Raw genomic sequence first — 18,811 nt, forward strand, 5'->3', positions numbered from 1 at the left:
GAGGTTCACATACCACTTCCAACAAAAACATCTAATATTGGATCATTTTTCTCAATAAATAAATGAAAAAGTATGATGCTTTTGTGTTATTTATTTAATTGCATTCTCTTTATCTAGTTTTAGGATTTATGTGAAGATCTGATAACATTTCATGTCATATTTCTGCAGAAATAGAAAGCATTCTACAGTGTTCTCAAACTTTCTAGCACCACTGTATTACCATCTACAACCCTGAGATTCATTTTCTATAGAATAACAACCATAACAGAATCTATGGAAGACCACACCAACTTGGGTGTTCAACCAGTGTGCAAAAGAAAACATACTATACAAATACAAAAAGAAAGAAGTAATAGTAATAAATAAACAGGTATCTAGACTGTGAGATAGAACCATTGGTTGTGGGAACGTTTCTATGATGGGGCAAGTGAAACTATTCCCTTTGGTTCAAGAGCCTGATGGTTGAGGGGTAGTAACTGTTCCGGAACCTGGTGGTATGGGTCCTGAGGCTCTTGTACCACCTTCATGATGGCAGCAGCAAGAAAAGAGCATGACCTGGGTGGTGGGGGTCTCTGATGATGGTTGCTTCTCTGCTGGGACAGCATTTCATGGCGCTCAATGGCCTGTGATGGACCTGGAGCATATCCACTACTTTTTGTAGGATTTTCCATTCAAGGGCATTGACAATACCGTAATTCCATACCAACTTTTGATGCAGCCATTCAGTATACTTTCCACTATACATCTATAGAAGTTGTCAGAGTTTTAGATGTCATGCCAAATCTTTGCATGCTCTTGAGGAACTGGAGGTGCTGCTGTGCTTTCTTGCATGCTGGGCCCAGGACAGGTCCTCCAAAATAATAACACCAAGGAATTTAAAGCTGCTGACCCTCTCCACCACTGATCCTCTGATGAGGACAGGCTCGTGGACCTCTGGTTTCCTTCTCCTGAAATCAGTAAGTTGCTCCTTAGTCTTGCTGACATTGAGTACGAAGTTGTTGTTATGGTACCAAGCCAGGTTTTCAGTCTCCCTCTTATATGCTGATTCTTCACCACCTTTCATTCCGCCTATGAAGTGGTGTCGCCAGCAAACTTGAATGACATTGGAGCTTTGCTTAGCCACACAGTCATAAGTGTAACGTGAACCTTATGCAGGTGGATATCATGGAGGAGATGTTGTTGGCAATCTGAACTGTCTGGTGTCTGCAACTGAGGAAATTGAGGATCCAATTGCACAAGGAGGTATTGAGGCCAAGGTCTGTGAGCTTATTAATTTTGAGGGGATGATGGTATTGAATGCTGCACTGTAGTCAGTAAAGAGCATCCTGATGCATGCATCTTTTCTGTCCAGATGTTCCAGAGTGAAGAGCCAAAAGTAATATATGTCGCCCTGAGGTTCATTTTCTTGTCGGCATACTCATTAAATTCGGTAACCATGATAGAATCAGTGAAAGATCACACCCAGGCAGCCAGTGTGCAAAACACAGCAAACTATGCAAATATGAAAATAAGTAAATACGCAAGCAACAAATATTGAAAATATAAGATGAAGATTCTTTGAATGCAAGTCCATAGGTTGTGGGAACAGTTTAGTGATGATACAAGTGAAATTGAGTGAAGTTATCCCCTCTGGTTCAAGAGCCTGATGCTTGAGTGGGAATAAATGCTCCTGAACCTGGTGGTGCCAGTCCCAACGCTCTTGTACCTTCTTCCTGGAGCAAGATGGCGCCAGTGAGTCATAGCAACATTCTGTGGGTTACCTACAAAGTTGAAATCTGGTGTGTATTACTATGTGTTGTTGTCAATTATTTTAGTAACCCTAATCTGAAAGAGAAATTAGAGAAAATGTGATGAGCAGAAAATGTTAAGAGAGTTTTGAGAGTTTTTGATGGAGATAAATTGTTTCAACTAGAAACAGGGCCTCAAATAACTAGATGTCACAAATTTAAAGTTAACTGGTAAAATAACCATTTGAAAGTTCTTTAAATGCAGCGGTTATGACCATGAATGCACTGCATGAAAGTCAGCTGAATAAACAGTTCAAGATAGAGAATTTACAGTTCTAAAGGAAAAGAACAGAGAAGTGTGACTGATTATGGTAAGGAATCCTTGTGTCTTATGAATCTAGTGGAAAGTCTGGATAACATTGCTGTGCTAGTAGCTTTCCTGTGGCTAGAAATTCGATGTAGCTATTCTATGAGATCATAAAATGTTGCAACACATTGACATAATTCAGGTTCTCAATTGTTAGGACCTTTTTCCAAATAACCATTGATTTTCTTGATGATTAAACATATCTCTCAGCTTTAAATATATACAACATCTCTATTCATACAGCAACCCTCTGAGAGAATTTCTTTTTCATTTCAGTCTTAAATTGGTGTCCCCTTGTTCTTCAGTCATGTCCTAGTTGTAGACTTGCCCTTAGAGCAAATACCTCATTTACTTGGCATAGATCTGAGAATCTTGAATGTTTCAATTAAGTTGTCCTTCATACTTATCAGCTTTATAGTTCAGAGTCCCTGCCTGTTTAATATTTCCAGTCGGATAATGCCTCCATACCCAAAATCACTGTAGGGACCATTTCTCTGAACCCTGCTCTAATAAAATCATACCTTTCCTTAAATAGGAGATCAAAATTAATTCCGGTACCCTAGATGTGCTTGTTCTGGTACCCTATATAGGTGCAGTAAGATTTCCCTCCTTATATACTTCAACCCCTTTAAAATAAGAGCAAACAATTAGCAAGTTGGTCTCCCTTCCTGCTGTCTGACACCTCTCTGCCCCTTTATTAGGGAGAGAGAGAGAGACTGTGGCATGTTAAGTTGGTTGGGTGAAGGATTAGTTTTTCTGTACTGCAGATCATGGCCCTCTCTGGGGCTTTGCTATTGCTTGCATGGTGGGTGCTGATGCTTTTTTTGCTGAAATTAGTGTGAGGGAGGAGGAAGAATTGATGCTTTGCTGCTGCTTGTGTGTGGGAAGGGGAAGAAGGGGGCTTGGGGTTCTAACATTTTTACTGTCACTCATTCTTTGGGGTACTCTTCTGTTTTTGTGGATTCTGTGAAGACTTAAGAATTTCAGGTTGTATATTGTATACATTTTCTGATGGAACTATTGAACAATTGAACATTCCATTTGCCTTCCCTATTACCGGCTGCACTCGTGTGCTAGTTTTCTATGTTTCATGTCAAATACTTCATTCAGTTTTGGTCCTTTTAAATAATACTGTTCATTTGTTCATGCAGGGTTTCATACTTTGCCACATTATACGAACAATTTGCTCACCCACTGAAACTTTGAATATGTTTCTCATAATAAATTGATCGTATCCTCTTTCCAGCATGCCTTCCCACCTGTTTTTCTGTTCTTCACTAACAGGCTTTTTGGTGCTCTGCTTCTGTGTGATAATCATGCCTTTCTATACTCACCACTTACCTGCAATAATTCTATGTATCTCTTTGCCTTGTTCTTTCAAATACCTGTCCAGATGCCCAAAAGTTCAAAGTAAATTTATTATCAATGTATGTATATGTTACCATATACTTCCTTGAGATTCATTTTCTGCAGGCATTTACAGAAATAAATACTGTACAATAGAATTTTATGAAAAATCTATACATAAATGAAGACTGACAAATAACCAATGTGCAAGAGAAAATTAATTATGCAAATAGGAATAATACTGTAAACATGAATTGTAAAGAGAACTTGAAAGTGAGTCTGTAGGTCATAGAATCAGTTCAGAGTAGTGGTGAGTGAAATTATCCATGCCAGTTCAGGAATCTGATGGTTGTAGGGTAATAATTGTTTCTGAACTAGGTGGTGTGGGGACTAAATCTTCTGCACCTCCTGTTCGATCGTAGAAGAGAGCATGGCCTGGGTGGTGGGGGTCTTTGAACGCTGCTTTCTTGTGGCAGCACTTCATGGCACCACCATAGCGTAGCAGTTAGCACGACACGATTACAGCTCAGGGCAACGGAGCTTGGACTTCAATTCTGGCATTCTCTGTTGGCATGTTTGAACATCCCTTCCTCTGTGCGTGTGGGTTTTCTCCGGGTGCTCCACTTCGCTCCCATGGTCCAAAGACGTATTGGTTGTTAGGTTAATTATGTTATTTTAAATTGTCCTGTCATTACGCAAGGGTTAAATCAGTGGGTTGTTGGGTGGCACGACTCGATGGGCCTGTCCACACTGTATCTCAAATTAAAATCTATTCAAAGCTGGGAAGGGATTTGCCTGTAATGGACTGAGCTGTATCCACCACTTCCTGTAGCCTTTTCCATTCCTGAGCATTGATGTTTCCATACCAGGCCATGATGCAGCCAGTAAGGATACTCTCCACTGTTCATCCATAGAAGGTTGTCACTGTTTTTGGTAACATGCCAAATCTACACAAACTTCTAAGGAAGTAGGGGCACTGTTGTGTCTTCTTTGTGAACTCTAGTTAGGCCACACTTGGAGTACTGTGTCCAGTTCTGGTTGCCTCAGTATAGGAAGGATGTGGAAGCATTGGAAAGGGTACAGAGGAGATTTACCAGGATGCTGCCTGGTTTAGAGAGTATGGATTATGATCAGAGATTAAGGGGGCTAGGGCTTTACTCTTTGGAGAGAAGGAGGATGAGAAGAGACATGATAGAGGTGTACAAGATATTAAGAGGAATAGACAGAGTGGACAGCCAGCGCCTCTTCCCCAGGGCACCACTGCTCAGTACAAGAGGACATGGCTTTAAGGTAAGGGGAGGGAAGTTCAAAGGGGATATTAGAGGAAGGTTTTTCACTCAGAGAATGGTTGGTGCATGGAATGCACTGCCTGAGTCAGAGGTGGAGGCAGATACACTAGTGAAGTTTAAGAGACTACTAGACAGGTATATGGAGGAATTTAAGGTGGGGGGTTATATGGGAGGCAGGTTTTGAGGGTTGGCACAACATTGTGGGCCGAAGGGCCTGTAATGTGCTGTACTATTCTGTGTTCTATGTGATGCTACAAATGTGCTGGTTCTAGGACAGATCTTCTGATAAGTTAATGCCAAAAAAAATTAAAGTGACTGACTTTCTCTATATTTGTTCTTCTAAAGAGCGCTAGTGCACGTGCCTCTGGCTTTTCCTCTTCTGGTGATAATCAGCTCTTTGGTTTTGTTGACGTTCTGTGAGAGGATGTTGTTGCTGACTATTGCAACCAGATTTTAAATCCCTTTTAAATGCTGATTTGTTACCACCTTTGATTCGGCCAATGATATAATACCCTCTTAAATATTGTTACTGTTCCTGCCTTCACACGTGTCCTGGCAAATTATTTCAATTACCAATTACTCTTTTCTGCAGAATTCATGTCCTCCAATCCAGGTAACATCCTCATGAATCTTTTCTTTATCCTCATGACTTAATCACATCTTTGCTGCAGTGCAACAACCAGAACTGTACACAGTACTCTAAGTGTGGCCTGAACAATGTCTTGTAGAATTAATTTGACATCCCAACTTTTGTAGTCAGTGCCTTGGTGGATGATGCCAAAGGCCTTATTCACCAGCCTGTCTACCAGTGTTCCTGCTTTTTGAGGAACTGTGTAATTTGTACCACAATAATATTGTAAAAGAAAACCCAAGTTGAAAGGGAGGCATTTTTAAACAGGAGCTACAGATTCTTCAATATTCACAGCACAATACTTGTATAAAATTCTTATCAAATATCAGTCAAAATTTTTGAAATCATAATTAGTTCATCATTGTGACCTCAAAGTTGAGAGTTCACTAAGTACATGATCGATAATGATAGGTCAAAGTGACTGAGGCAAGATAATGCAATAGTGATCATTCCTAAAATGGCAGAATATGAATATTTATGAACTGCCCACTTTGAACTGTTCTATAGTGTGCAGTTTGAGTTCATTTCTAAATTTGAAGCTTTATCCAATGAATCTATACTTTACATAAATTAATTATTTAAGCCTATTTTTAATTGTAAACCTATTATTTTAAAAGTACCAGTGTTTTAATGTATGATCCCTTGGTGTTCCTTTCCAGCTGGCTAACGGATCACATGCTGCCTATTTTGAATTGTTGAATCTATTTGCATATGGAACATATCCAGACTATTTAGGTAAGGAACTGGTAATTATTTTTTGTTCCACAGTTTATTTCTCTGAAATGCTAGAGTTGTGATGTTGCAGCACAAATAGAGATAATTTGTACTAGGAAATATATGTCATGTATTATTTTGATTGTATTTTTGTTGTGTTCTTTGATACCTGAAATGTTTGTACATTTCATCTTTAAGGTGTCATAATCTCTATGTCAATAATAACTTGCAGGCAGGCATGTTCTAATTTTACATTCTAATAACCTTTTAGCATGGGAGTTGGGCAAGTGGGGATTTCTTGGGGTGGGGGGGAAAGAATCATAACATTTCATCATTTCATCCAGGGTTTCATTGCATGGCCTCTCATCTTTAGCTGTCCACTTGCACTGAAAAATCTTAACACAACCAAATGGTTAAGTAGGGTCCAGCTGTCAGTGAAAAGGCTGAGAGATTTCAACTCCCGACCACGTGACAAATGACGTGGATGCATGACAGGGAGACAGTCTGACAGTGAACAAGCCACAATGCTGATCTGGTCACCTTCTGACCAGTAATGTAGGAAGCAGAGGCTTTTACACCCTTTCCATGTATTGGTGAACCAGCCCATTTGTGTCCCAAGTCCTCTTACTCTTCACCCAATCATTCATTCACTTCTGACACATTTATTTAAATTGTACCTTTACTTTGCTAAGTATCTTGTTATTAATGATCTATAACCTGGGAAATCATTTAATCAATGGTGTACTGATTAGCTGGATTAGATGTATTCTATGTTGCATTCTGGTGTAACAAAATTTGGGCAGGTTTCCTCTTTTCAGCAATGACAGTAGCATAACTCAAGAGCTTGACTGAAGTTGCAACTATGTCTTTATGTGAACATCTCGAGCACCACAGTCTAGTTGTTATATAGTGCCCATAGCTTTTGGTAAATCCTATCCAATCCTGTTTTGATCTGTGCAGTACAAAATTATTACTGTTTTGCCATTCACCATCCTAAATATTTTATTCCTACTAGCCGCAGTATGCCATTGCTACAAAGTGTACTATAAATACTTGCCAAATATTTGGACAATACCTTTTTAAAACAAAAATGACTTCTGCCTCAGGAAGGATGATGGCAGCAGGTACAAGGGAACATCATCTGCTGAAGGTTTCTATCCAAGTTGCATACTGACTCGAGGCCTAATACATTCCTCCTGGATTGTCTCATTATGATAGGCATCTGGGTAATCTCAAATGAATGATCTTGCTATCAATGTCATCTTTCTCTAACTATATTCAGAAATTCATTAAACTTATTGTCTCTATCATATCCTTGTGTGAGCTTCAAGGGGTAAGGTCAGTTAACAGTATTTTATTAGACATTTTTGATTGAAGTATCTTGCCTCCAGCTTTCTGTATTCATCTAGGTTCAACTTATGATTACTGAAAAATGTTTCATCCAGATCTATCCATGATTTGCTCTGCTAATCGGAGCCATTTAGCAAAGGGAAAAATATTGAGGTCAAAAGATACCTGATGAGTGTTGGGTACTTCATGGTAAAGATTTGACAGGTAGGCTAATGTTTGCCTGCTGAACATTACTTAATGTTTGCGCCCTACATCTGCATTTGAGTTTTCAGAAAGTTCGGCTAGTCAGTGGTGCTACCAGGTCATGAATTGGCCTCTTGGAATATATTCCCTAGTCTTAAGAGTTTAATATTTTAGTAGTTTTTCACTCCTGTTATTTCTCTGCCATTGACTTTCCATTTAAAGTTCTCCCAATATATTTCTGAGTTTACTGGTTGTAAGTTTGTGTCTACCAATTTATCCTTTATTTTTGTGATGGGTTAATCCAGAGAAAATGTCACGAACTTCTGTTGGAGCCAGAGTAGAGCTGGAAATGGAGTCCTCCTCTTCATTTTTCCAGTCATGTTAACAGCTGTCTAATCTTCTCCTACCTGTCTGGTATGAAGTGTTAAGGGAAACATCATATAGAGCAAGAAGAGAGGGGAAATAAAATACTTGTTTCGGTTTGCTAAACTTCTATCAGAACCAGCCATAAGCTTTTCTTAAGTTTTCTTTGAGTTCTTCCCATTCCCCATGCAGAATCTTATTCTGGGGCCTCCCAGTATTGATACTTTCTCATATTTCTTTCTAACATCAGAAACTATTTGGCGTATCAAATCAGCCAGATTTTGAGGAATCCTATTTCTTCCATTTACTTCTCTGTAATCTATTCTGCTTCATGTACCCATCAACTCATTCATGATTCTTCTAGCACCCATCTACACACAGGCTAATTTACTGCAGCCTATTAACCAACCAACCAGCCAACACATCTTTGGGAAGTAGAAGGAAGCTGGAGCACAGTAAAAACAGAATTAACATGTAAATTCCAGAAAACTGATGGTCAATTTCAAATCTGGAACACAGAAGCTGTAATATGGTGTCACTACTGCTACATCACTGTACAGCTTGCATTAATATCAGACAACTCACAAAGAGAATTTGGCTTGGTTCAATCCATTAAGCTCCTGCCTTGATTACCTGTCCCTTTCCAGCTTGTAGCTGCTGTATTTTTCCCTTCCTTTGATTACTTCCACCCTGATTTTCCTGGATTTTTTTTAACAACATCCATCTGTGCGATAGAATATCTGGCTTAACTTCTTTTAAACCCAGGATATGCACTGAATAATGGATTAAATTGTTAACTCCAGTTGAGTGGACTGTGTCCAAATGTTGGGGAGAAAAAATTTCCATCAGTTATTAGATTTGTTTACCATCACCATTTACTCATTATAACTTTTAAGCTGAAAGAAATGTAATTGTTATATAAGTCTTTCCGTCCAGCATCAGTTACGAAGAAGTTAGTGCAATCTAATTACACAGAAAGTGACGGGTCAAAAACCATGTGCATGGATTTCCAAAAAGTAAGTATTCTGACTGAGTTGTCAGGAGCTCATTAACATGATGGTGGTAAAGGAATCTTCTATGAATGTTAGCTGTGGATTTTGAGAAAGCATTTGATAATACATTGTAATAGAAACAGCTTTACAGCTTAAATTGGAAATTGGTTTAGAATTGAGAGAAGTGAGCTGCAATGAAAGAAAAGTACTCTTATTCAGCAGATAATACAAGTAGTGCTTCTCATTGTATGGTACTTCAGCTATTGACCGTAAATATCAGTGATATGAGTGTAGCCAAAAGCTTGACCACTTCGACACAAAAGTCTTATCCCAGGATTGGGGAGTCCAAAACTAGAGGGCTCAGATACAAGATAGAACATAGAATAGTACATTTCAGGAACAAGCCCACAAAGAAGAGAGAGATTTGAAAGTGACCTGAGAGGTAACTTTCTACAGAGCGTACTGAATACCTGGTAGCAGTCGCCAGGGTATTTAAGTGAGATTTGGATAGTTACATGGACAAGAAGGGCTTGGATGGTTACAAGCCAAATGCAGGCGACCAGGACTAAGTGGGAGGATGCTGTGGCCAGCATGGATCAGTTGGGCCAAAGGGTCTGTTTTATGCTGTATTACTCAGAGTCCATGAGTACAAATGAGATATTATTCTATTGTCACAGAAATATGCAAGAAACAGGAGCAGGAGCAGATTGTCTGTTGTGTCTTACAATGTGAACTTGGATCTTGTGCTCCAGCCTCAAATCCTCCTTTATGATACTTAACTCTTCTAGTGATCGATCCTTCAAAGCCCTCTAGGGTGGAGAATTCCAGATATTCACCACTATCTGCAAGAAAAAAGTTCTGTGCTTCCCTCAATTTTACATGTCTGTCTTCTTGTAGCTGTTTGCTCTCATATTGCTCATACACACCCCCAACCCAAACTCGTGGAAGCATCTCAACATTTAATCTGTCATGCTGTTTAAAAATCTTTTGTTTCAATAAGATCAGCCTCTGTCTTCTAAAGTCCAAGGAATGCAGATCTATGTTCTTAGCTGTTCATGAATGAACAACCCTTTCATCCCAGAAATCAGCCTGGTGAATCTCCACTGGGCTACCTCCAAAGTGTTTGTCTATTCTTTCTCAAATAAAGGGACCAGAACTGTACATAGTACTCCAATCACAACCTCACCAATGTCCTGTACAATTTTAACAATATTTCTCTATTTCTATTCTCCAAATTCCTTGCAATTATCCTCAGTAAACCATTTGCTGCCTTACTACTGGGAATGCTTACTATTACTACTAGCTATTGATGTTTCATGCACAAGAGAACCTAGAGCTTTCCTTTCTTTGATGATTTTTAGTTTTTCTCTATTTAAGTAATAGCTTGTCTTTTGATTACTTCTAATAATATGCATGACCTCACAGTTTGTTATATTAAACCCCATTTGTCAAGCTTTTGCTCAGTCACTGATCTTAGCCATATCCATTTGCAGAGTTGGAGTCCAACTGTCTTCCTATTTTTCAGTCTTTGGCAAACTTGGATTCTGACATCTTGTCTTCTCCAATTCATTAACAGAGATAGTAAATAGTTGGGGTCCAGGAACTGACCTTTGGGTCAGTCCCCTCATAGTACCCTTCTAGCCTGCAAAAGATCCACTTCCTCTGACTCCTCTTGTGTGACAGTCACCGAACCATCTTAACGTACTTGCATTTACTTTGAGCTCTTGCCTTGTGTGTACCAACCAGCCTTTTATGTGGCATCTTATCAATTACCTCTGGAAATCCAAATAAGTTACACCCAGAGGATTCCCCTCTACGATCTCTACTTATCACATCCTTAAAGAACACAAGGAACTTCATCAAAAGTGATTTGCCTTTCAGAAAACCATGTTGACTGGCTTAATTGCATTAAATATCTCTGAATGTTATTCAAGCTATTCTTTCCTTGATCAGAAGACTCCAGATATTAAGCCAATTGGGCTATAATTCCTGCTTATTGCATTTTGACCAAGGAAATCACATTTCCTGTTTTCCAATCCATGAAATCTTTCTGAGACTCTGAATCCTCAACAATGGTTCTACTATCTCTGCAGACACTTCCTTTAAAACCCATTAATGCAGGGAATTGGATTCTGGTTCCTCGACCTCTTTTATTCCTATTAAATTTTCCAATACCTTGTCCCTGTCAGTGATAGCAATTGTTAAAGATTCAAGCTATCTGAAAATAGCTTATCATTATCTTTGGGTTATTTGCAATGTCCTCCACTTTGGAGATTGATGCAACATATTATTTTGAATTATCTGCCATTTCCTTGTTTGCCATTATTAATTCCCCAATCTCTTCCTCTAGGAGTCCCACACTTAGCTATGGTATTTTTTGTATGTATTTCGATGCTCTTAATGTTGATTTTGATATTGACAGTTTTAAACTATGCTTTTCTTTAAATTTAATATTTTCTTTGATTTTTCTCTCCTCCTCCCCCACCCATGTTAAAAGTGGATGGTTTATTGAGATTTCTCATTGAATACCCGATTCTAATTGGGTTAGTTATTGCCAAGCTTTTTGAAAAGACAATGGCTGATATTTAGGTAGCTCATCCATTGACCTTTCTTTTAGTCTGTTCTTTAGGACACTACATAACTTCAGACTTTAATAATTAGACTTATTTAAGCTGTGTACCTGAGTGTTTATCCTCAAATTACATTTGGAATTCTATCATGCTGTAACCACTCTCCAGGAGATTACTAACTGCAGAGCTTTTCCTAATTATTTCTCATTACATCACTCAAACTAAAATAGCTTATTCCCAGGTGGGTTCTGCAACACTTCTCTGAAAAACAATCTCTGGTGCACTCCACAAATTCCTCTTCCAGTTTGATAAGTCCAGTCAATGTGTAAATTAAAATCACCTATGATAATTGTAGTTCCCTCATTGCATGCCTCAGATGTTCCTATGTTACTATTCACTGCTATCTTCCTTAGTTACCAATGATACCCACCACCTTTTCCCTCTTTCTTGTGTAAAGTCTTTTTTTGTAAACACGAGGAAATCTGCAGATGCTGAAAATTCAAGCAACACCCACAAAATGCTAGTGGAATGCAGCAGGTCAGGCAGCATCTATAGGGAGAAGCGCCGTCGACGTTTCAGGCTGAGACCCTTTATCAGGACTAACTGAAAGGAAAGATAGTAAGAGATTTGAAAGTAGGAGGGGGAGGGGGAAATACAAAATGATAGGAGAAGACTGGAGGGGGTGGGGTGAGAGCCAGAAAGTGATTGGCAAAATGGATGCAGAGCTAGAGAAGGGAAAGGGTCATGGGACAGGAAGCCTAGGGAGAAAGAAAGGGGGAGGGGAGCACCAGAGGGAGATGGAGCATGGACAGAGAGAGAAAAAAAAGGAGGGGGGGAAAGTTTGACAGTAGAGGAGGCCATGGATAGACATATCAGAATGGGAATGGGACATGGAATTAAAATGTGGCCACTGGGAGACCCTGCTTTCTCTGGCGGACAGAGCGTAGGTGTTCAGCGAAATGGTTTCCCAGTCTGCGTCGGGTCTCACCAATATATAAAAGGCCACACCGGGAGCACCGGACGCAGTATACCACACCATCCAACTCACAGGTGAAGTGTTGCCTCACCTGGAAGGACTGTCTGGGGCCCTGAATGGTGGTGAGGGAGGAAGTGTGAGGGCTGGTGTAGCACTTGTTCCGCTTACAAGGATAAGTACCAGGAAGGAGATCGGTGGGAAGGGATGGGGTGGGGGATGAATGGACAAGGGAGTATACTTGTTTTGTTTCTATTCAATCCACATTCTTTTCTTGTTTCTTTCTTATGCTTTTAACCTTGTGCCTTACCTTTTTTTTCTTGTATTATTAAAGTTGGAGCATTGTGTTCTTGTTCCTATTCGATCCACATTCTTTTCTTGTTTCTTTCTTGTGCTTTTAACCTTGTGCCTTACTTTTTTTTTCTTGTATTATTAAAGTTGGAGCATTGTGTTCTTGTTCCTATTCGATCCACATTCTTGTTTCTTTCTTGTGCTTTTAACCTTGTGCCTTTTTTTTCTTGTATTATTAAAGTTGGAGCATTGTGTTCTTTTTATAATCTGTTATCCAGGCAAATTTATTTTACTTACATGATTTTTAAAAATTAATTGTAGTATGTATTTAGAAGAAATTAGTATCTTCTTCATGGGAATCTGATGTCTTTGTGGCTGACGTAGTCAAAATATTCATAAATGATAATTCCAGCCATTAAAAATTTAGAGATTTAATCTTTCATCAGATGTAGGCATCTGTGACAAGGCCTACATTTCTTGCTGATCCATTATTACTATTGTACTGGTAGCCCTGGGCAATTTAGAGAAGCGGAAGTGTTAAATCCCATTTAGACTAAGACGAGTAAGGATGACAAACAAGTTCCCTTCTTTTAGAGATATTAATGAACTAAATAAATGTTTACAACAATCCATTGGTTTTTTGGTCATTCCAATAATTTATTCCAAGATATAATTTGTAGTGGAATGGTAAAATTTGGATATTGGGCCATGCACCTGGAGGCTATTCCATTAACTTAATCTCAGTTCTAACATTACCTGTGACTTGAACGCTTTCCAGTTGCCTATTTCAATTACATTATGTCAGAATCTTCACTTAAGTCTTTTGTGTATTATTGGGTTAATTTTACTTGTGAGAAAGCATTTCTGATTTCACTCACGGTTAAGAATTTCATGGGTATACTTGACTTCCTATTACAATTCAAATAAACCCAGATCAGATGTGTAGTTAGTTGTGTTTAAAAGCATGTCTGAACAAGCTATGAAATTCCCCTCTTCATGCTCATTCTAATTCTGCAAGTTGTAGGTTTATGCTTAACATAAGCATCTTTGCTTGTCAGTGTTATTTTTAGTCATTTTAATATTAATTACCATATTAGGTGGAATTAATTCACTGTTGAAAGTTGACTGAGGATAGTAGAACATTTAATAGGAATCTTTGAGTTTTATAATAAAGTAAGTGTATTTGTGTAAATCAATTTGAATATTGCAAACTTGGGGAAATTTAACAAAATCCTGATCAAAGCATTTGCTACTTTGGTAAATGGTTATACACTTGATCAGATTTGAGCTATGTATAATTCTTGCTTTACTTAATTCTAAAGGTTCTTTCTAGAATTACATATTTTCTGTTGTTTAGCAAATAAGGGGAATCTGCCTGAATTAACATTAGCTCAGAAGAACAAGCTGAAACATCTCACCATAGTAAGCTTGGCTGCAAGAATGAAGGTACTTAAGATTTTGTTTGCACATACATGCTAGGTGTCCAGGATGCATTGTCATGTCATGATTTTAAAAAAAATGTTTTCATTTGGTTTAGTTTTGTAGCTAGCATGGTTTTGTTAAGAGCCCTACTGAATTTGTGAATATTGTTTATATAGTTCTTTTTTATATTTAACTTGGCTAGCTATTATACTCATCTTTTCGAGCTACAGTAAGTGAATACAAACTGCATGGAAACCCACTTCTAATTTAGTGTGGTAATATTTGCTTGCTTTTAATTTGGAGATTTTGGCTGTTTTTATAGTCCAGTCTGATGGACCCAAGAGACAATAGTGGCTCTTTCATACTTAAGAGAAGCGTAAAAATTAGTTTCCTTTCCATCTCATCTGTTCCCCTGAACAAATGTGGTTGAATGCGTTGTGTGACCTTTATAAAATTATCATTCAACTAGCTAGTAGTTAGCTGGTAAATAAATGATTTCTTGAAGATATTCTTATTATTCCTTGTTAAGGTTTGTTATTACTGACACAGTTGAATCGTAGTAGCTCTTACTTTTGTGTATTTATTGTATTGAATATTCAGATAGAGACGACGTGGAGCGCAAGCTAGCCATTTCACTTCTTGGCTAAAATTGATGTGACTGAAAATCTTAGTTGATTCCTGTCTTTTAAATATTACATGAAATTGCATTGGTTGACTTTTAAACCCAATTCATAATGTTAATGGGTGACAATTCACGGCAATTTTAATTAATTACAATGATTTTTGAAGGGAGGAGTGTAAAATTATTGCATGATACTTTTTCCAAGTTGGGATCAGATACATAATTGAGAAGGAATGAAAGGTACTTTAGCATCTAATATATGTTGCTCGGGTAATGCCAAGCACTGAATATTCACCTCAAACTAATAACCTCTTAAAAACTTTATCTTGGGCTAAAAAAAATTGTAATATCCTTTATGCGTTTAACAACACTAATGCTTGAGGGTTTGGATTTTTTTAAAATCATAAGTGTTTGAAGTTGCTTATATTTGAAATAATGGATAGAATAGTCCATAGACAGTCCAATCTATTCCAACATTCAGTAAGTTACTGTTATTCAGAAACAGCTTCACTTTCCTATTCTGGACCTTTCCTTTCATTCCCAAAATAACCAGAAGAAAATGAGGTGTCTTGAATATGTTCAAAAAAATAAGAATGTACATGCCTCTAGGTTAGAAAATTTGCATTTACACACTTCTTACTGAAGAAATAGCTTCTCAATTCAATCTGACTGCTTAGCTTAAGATAACTTCCTCTGTTTCTAGATGCTTTATAATCAGGGTAAAGAGCATGTTAATACATTTTAATGAGACCATCTTTCATTCCTCTAGACTGGAGAATTATGAGCTCTCAGTCTCTTGTGGGAGACCTGTCTGTTTCATGCTAGGAACCAAACAAATGAAAATCTCATAATCTTCTGGAGTGTATATGAAATAAATTTTTGTATTTAAATGTGAATATAATAATCACTTTTTATCACAACTTATTTTCCTTCCAGCAATTCTGAATTTCTCATTTAATTTTTACATTTGTCATAGTGTTGCAATGTCACTGTTAAGATTTAAAAAAAGGCTTTAAAGATCTCAACTAAGGCAGAAAATGGAATTTGTTATTTGAATAAACTGAGAACTTTTAAGAGTTTTCTTTTCAATAATTGAATAAACTAGTTTACTGGAGCTGTTCACCTGATAATATATGAGAACAGCTTATTCACTACCTTGAGACTGCTGTTCCACTAAAGTTCATCCATCTATGACTTTGCATTTTGAAAGCAATAATGAATTCATATTTTAGATATGTTGTGACAGTTCATTGAAACAAAGACAAAAGCAAGTATTGTTTTCAGCTTTGATAAGATGTTTTTAGAAGTGGTGGATGGAAATACCCTTAGCATTTATTATATTTTGTTATTTAGCTGTATATATTAAAATAGCACTAATTTTCACGGAGTTACTGACAATTACTTTAAAACTTTGCAGTGCATTCCTTATTCCATGCTTCTGAAAGACCTTGATATAAAAAATCTCAGAGAACTGGAGGATTTAATTATTGAAGCAATTTATACAGATATAATACAAGGCAAACTTGATCAGCGCAATCAACTACTAGAGGTTGACTTTTGCATTGGTAGAGATCTCCAAAAGCAAGACATCAGCAACATTGTTAAAACTCTTCATGAATGGTAAGTATTTTTCTGAAAAATGAATAATATTTTGTAATTATTACTATATGATAAGAAAATGTTGTGGAACATTTGGAAAACCCCTTAGGATATGTCAGTACCTTAATGAAGTTAAGGTAATGAAGTTGATAATGAAGTTAATGAAGGTAATGAAGTTGAACCTTTCAATCATGAAGTTTATTTCCCTTGCCTGCTGATCTAGAGATGAACACATGAAGCTTAGGCTTCATGTTCTTATGTTCTTGATCCAAAGTCTCCAACTTTCTTTCATTTTCCTTCCCAAAAGTCAAATTATTTTGGATAAATGTACTCCCTTTCTCAGTTCTTTATCTAGTCATCTTTAATAAAGAAAGTTACTGAGGACAGTATTGTATTTTGTATTCAAGTTAAAACTCAAATCTTCAAAAAAAGTAACATGAAGTGTACATTTGATGTATATTTTGCAAGGATTTCCAATCCATTGCACCAAGATTGGAAACAGCATCTGTGTGCTCAATATGAATGGAGACACCCTAACAACAAACCAAAATATAATTGCTTTTCATAACATTACAAATGAGGATTGTCAGTTTACCTATTATGTGTTACTCGCACAACCTTAATTGATAACTTTGTTTTGAAATGTAATTAGTGGTACTGGAATTTCATTTAATTCTCCAGGTTAATACAATTTTTTTGGAAATTTGTTTGTTAATTATCTGTACTTCCATTTACTTGGAAAAGCATATGTGTGATGGTTGTGTGAAAAAGATCAAATTGCCTACAATTTTTCTATTTCTTCATAGGTGCGATTGTTGTCAAGCAGTTCTATTAGGGATTGAGCAGCAAGTCCTTCGTGTAAATCAGTACAAAGAGGGCCACAGAAAAACTCAGCAACAGGTAGAAACAGAGGTGAGTTTTGAAAATAATTAAGACTCTAATGTATTAATCCTGTATTTGCAAATCATGTGCAAATCATTTAATGTAATCTATTTAAAGACAGATCCTTAATAAGAATTTGATAGCAAACTGTTTAACAGATAAAAGCTCAATATAGAACTGTATCAAATGTTTTAATCAAATAATTTGTAATAATTATTTTAGTGGCCCTATTAAACTTTGCTGTATTTTTGTAGATAAATTTTATTTAAGTGGGATTCTAGATAACTTGGATTAAATAAAGTAGACAAATACATCCTGAATCAATGAAAAGTACATTCAATTGCTCTGGAGCAAGGAGTGTACCAATCTTGGTGTTATTGGACTGAGCTAACTGCCAGCAAGTTCAGTTGCCTTTTAAATATCAAATGGACATCTGTAACTCAATTCTCTGTCAGACTTTAGTTTGGATGGAAATAATTTCTATCCAATCAAAGCCCAGCCACAAATTTCCATCATTTTATCATTTATAACAGCTTGGAAATAAGCCCTTTGACCCAACTTGTCCATGCCAAATAAACTGCCCAACTGAGCTAGTCTGATTTGTCTGCATTTGGCTCCTGTACCTCTAAGCCTGTCCAAATATCGTTTAAATGTTGTAATTGTGCCCATCTCTGCCACTTTGTCTGGCAGGTGGTTTCACATATCCCTTGGATACCCTTTAAATCTTTCCCATGTCAATCCTCTTAGAATCTACTGTGATTCAATTATTTTTCCATACACCAGTCTAATCCCTCCTCAGAGCAACCTATTTATTCTGATATCCATTTCTAATATATCAACACCCTTCTGCTTTCTTGCCAAATTTGTATGTTGATCACACATAATAAAGCATGGTAACAGCCTCTTGGCTAATTCTTCCATGCCTACTAAGAGACCCATATCCCTCTACATCTTTTCTCACCATAAGTATTTCCAAATGTAAATGTATTTGTCTCACCTACTTCCTCGGCCAACATGGCCATCACCCTCTGTTGTTCCACAGTTTCCCCTTAAATATTTACTCTCTTGCTTTAAATCTGTGCAGATTATTGATTTAATCTCCCTGATTTGGGAAAAGTGCTGAGACAGCTCATTTTATCTATGCCCCTCTCAGTTTTATATACCACATCCCTCAATCTCCTGTATTCCATGGAATAAAAGCCCCAGCCTATCCAGTCTCTCTTAATAACTCAATCCCTCCAATCCATACAGCATCTTTCTGAATTTCTTCTTAACTCTTTCCAGCTTGATGACATCCTTCCTATGGTATGGTGAACAGAACAGCACAATATTCCAAGAGTGGTCTCACTAGTGCCCCAGCTCTTGTACTCACTGCCCTATCTGATGTGGGCAAGTGTATCCAACATCATCTTCACTACTTTATCCACTTGTGTCACCAATTTCAGAGAACTATATATTTGTACCCCTTGTTCTCTGTTCTACACCACTC

At 37.4% G+C, this 18,811-nt stretch overlaps 1 protein-coding gene across 2 annotated transcripts in view; it reads left to right on the plus strand.

The window, feature by feature from the left end:
- The window catches only part of cops7a (COP9 constitutive photomorphogenic homolog subunit 7A), a 43,327-nt gene that overhangs the window by 23,267 nt on the left and 1,249 nt on the right, over positions 1 to 18,811 (plus strand). Inside the window, exons 1-5 of one of the 2 annotated variants that reach the window (XM_059945367.1) lie at positions 2,074 to 2,098; positions 6,021 to 6,096; positions 14,155 to 14,243; positions 16,259 to 16,461; positions 17,247 to 17,352. In XM_059945367.1, coding sequence (XP_059801350.1) covers positions 2,096 to 2,098; positions 6,021 to 6,096; positions 14,155 to 14,243; positions 16,259 to 16,461; positions 17,247 to 17,352 — 477 coding nt within the window. In that variant the 5' untranslated portion in view covers positions 2,074 to 2,095. Of the gene's footprint in view, positions 1 to 2,073; positions 2,099 to 6,020; positions 6,097 to 14,154; positions 14,244 to 16,258; positions 16,462 to 17,246; positions 17,353 to 18,811 lie in introns of those variants that run through there. The other variant, XM_059945358.1, reaches the window with a different exon arrangement.

The sequence above is a fragment of the Hypanus sabinus genome, chromosome 2 (assembly GCF_030144855.1).
Source record: "Hypanus sabinus isolate sHypSab1 chromosome 2, sHypSab1.hap1, whole genome shotgun sequence".
NCBI classification, from domain to species: domain Eukaryota; kingdom Metazoa; phylum Chordata; class Chondrichthyes; order Myliobatiformes; family Dasyatidae; genus Hypanus; species Hypanus sabinus.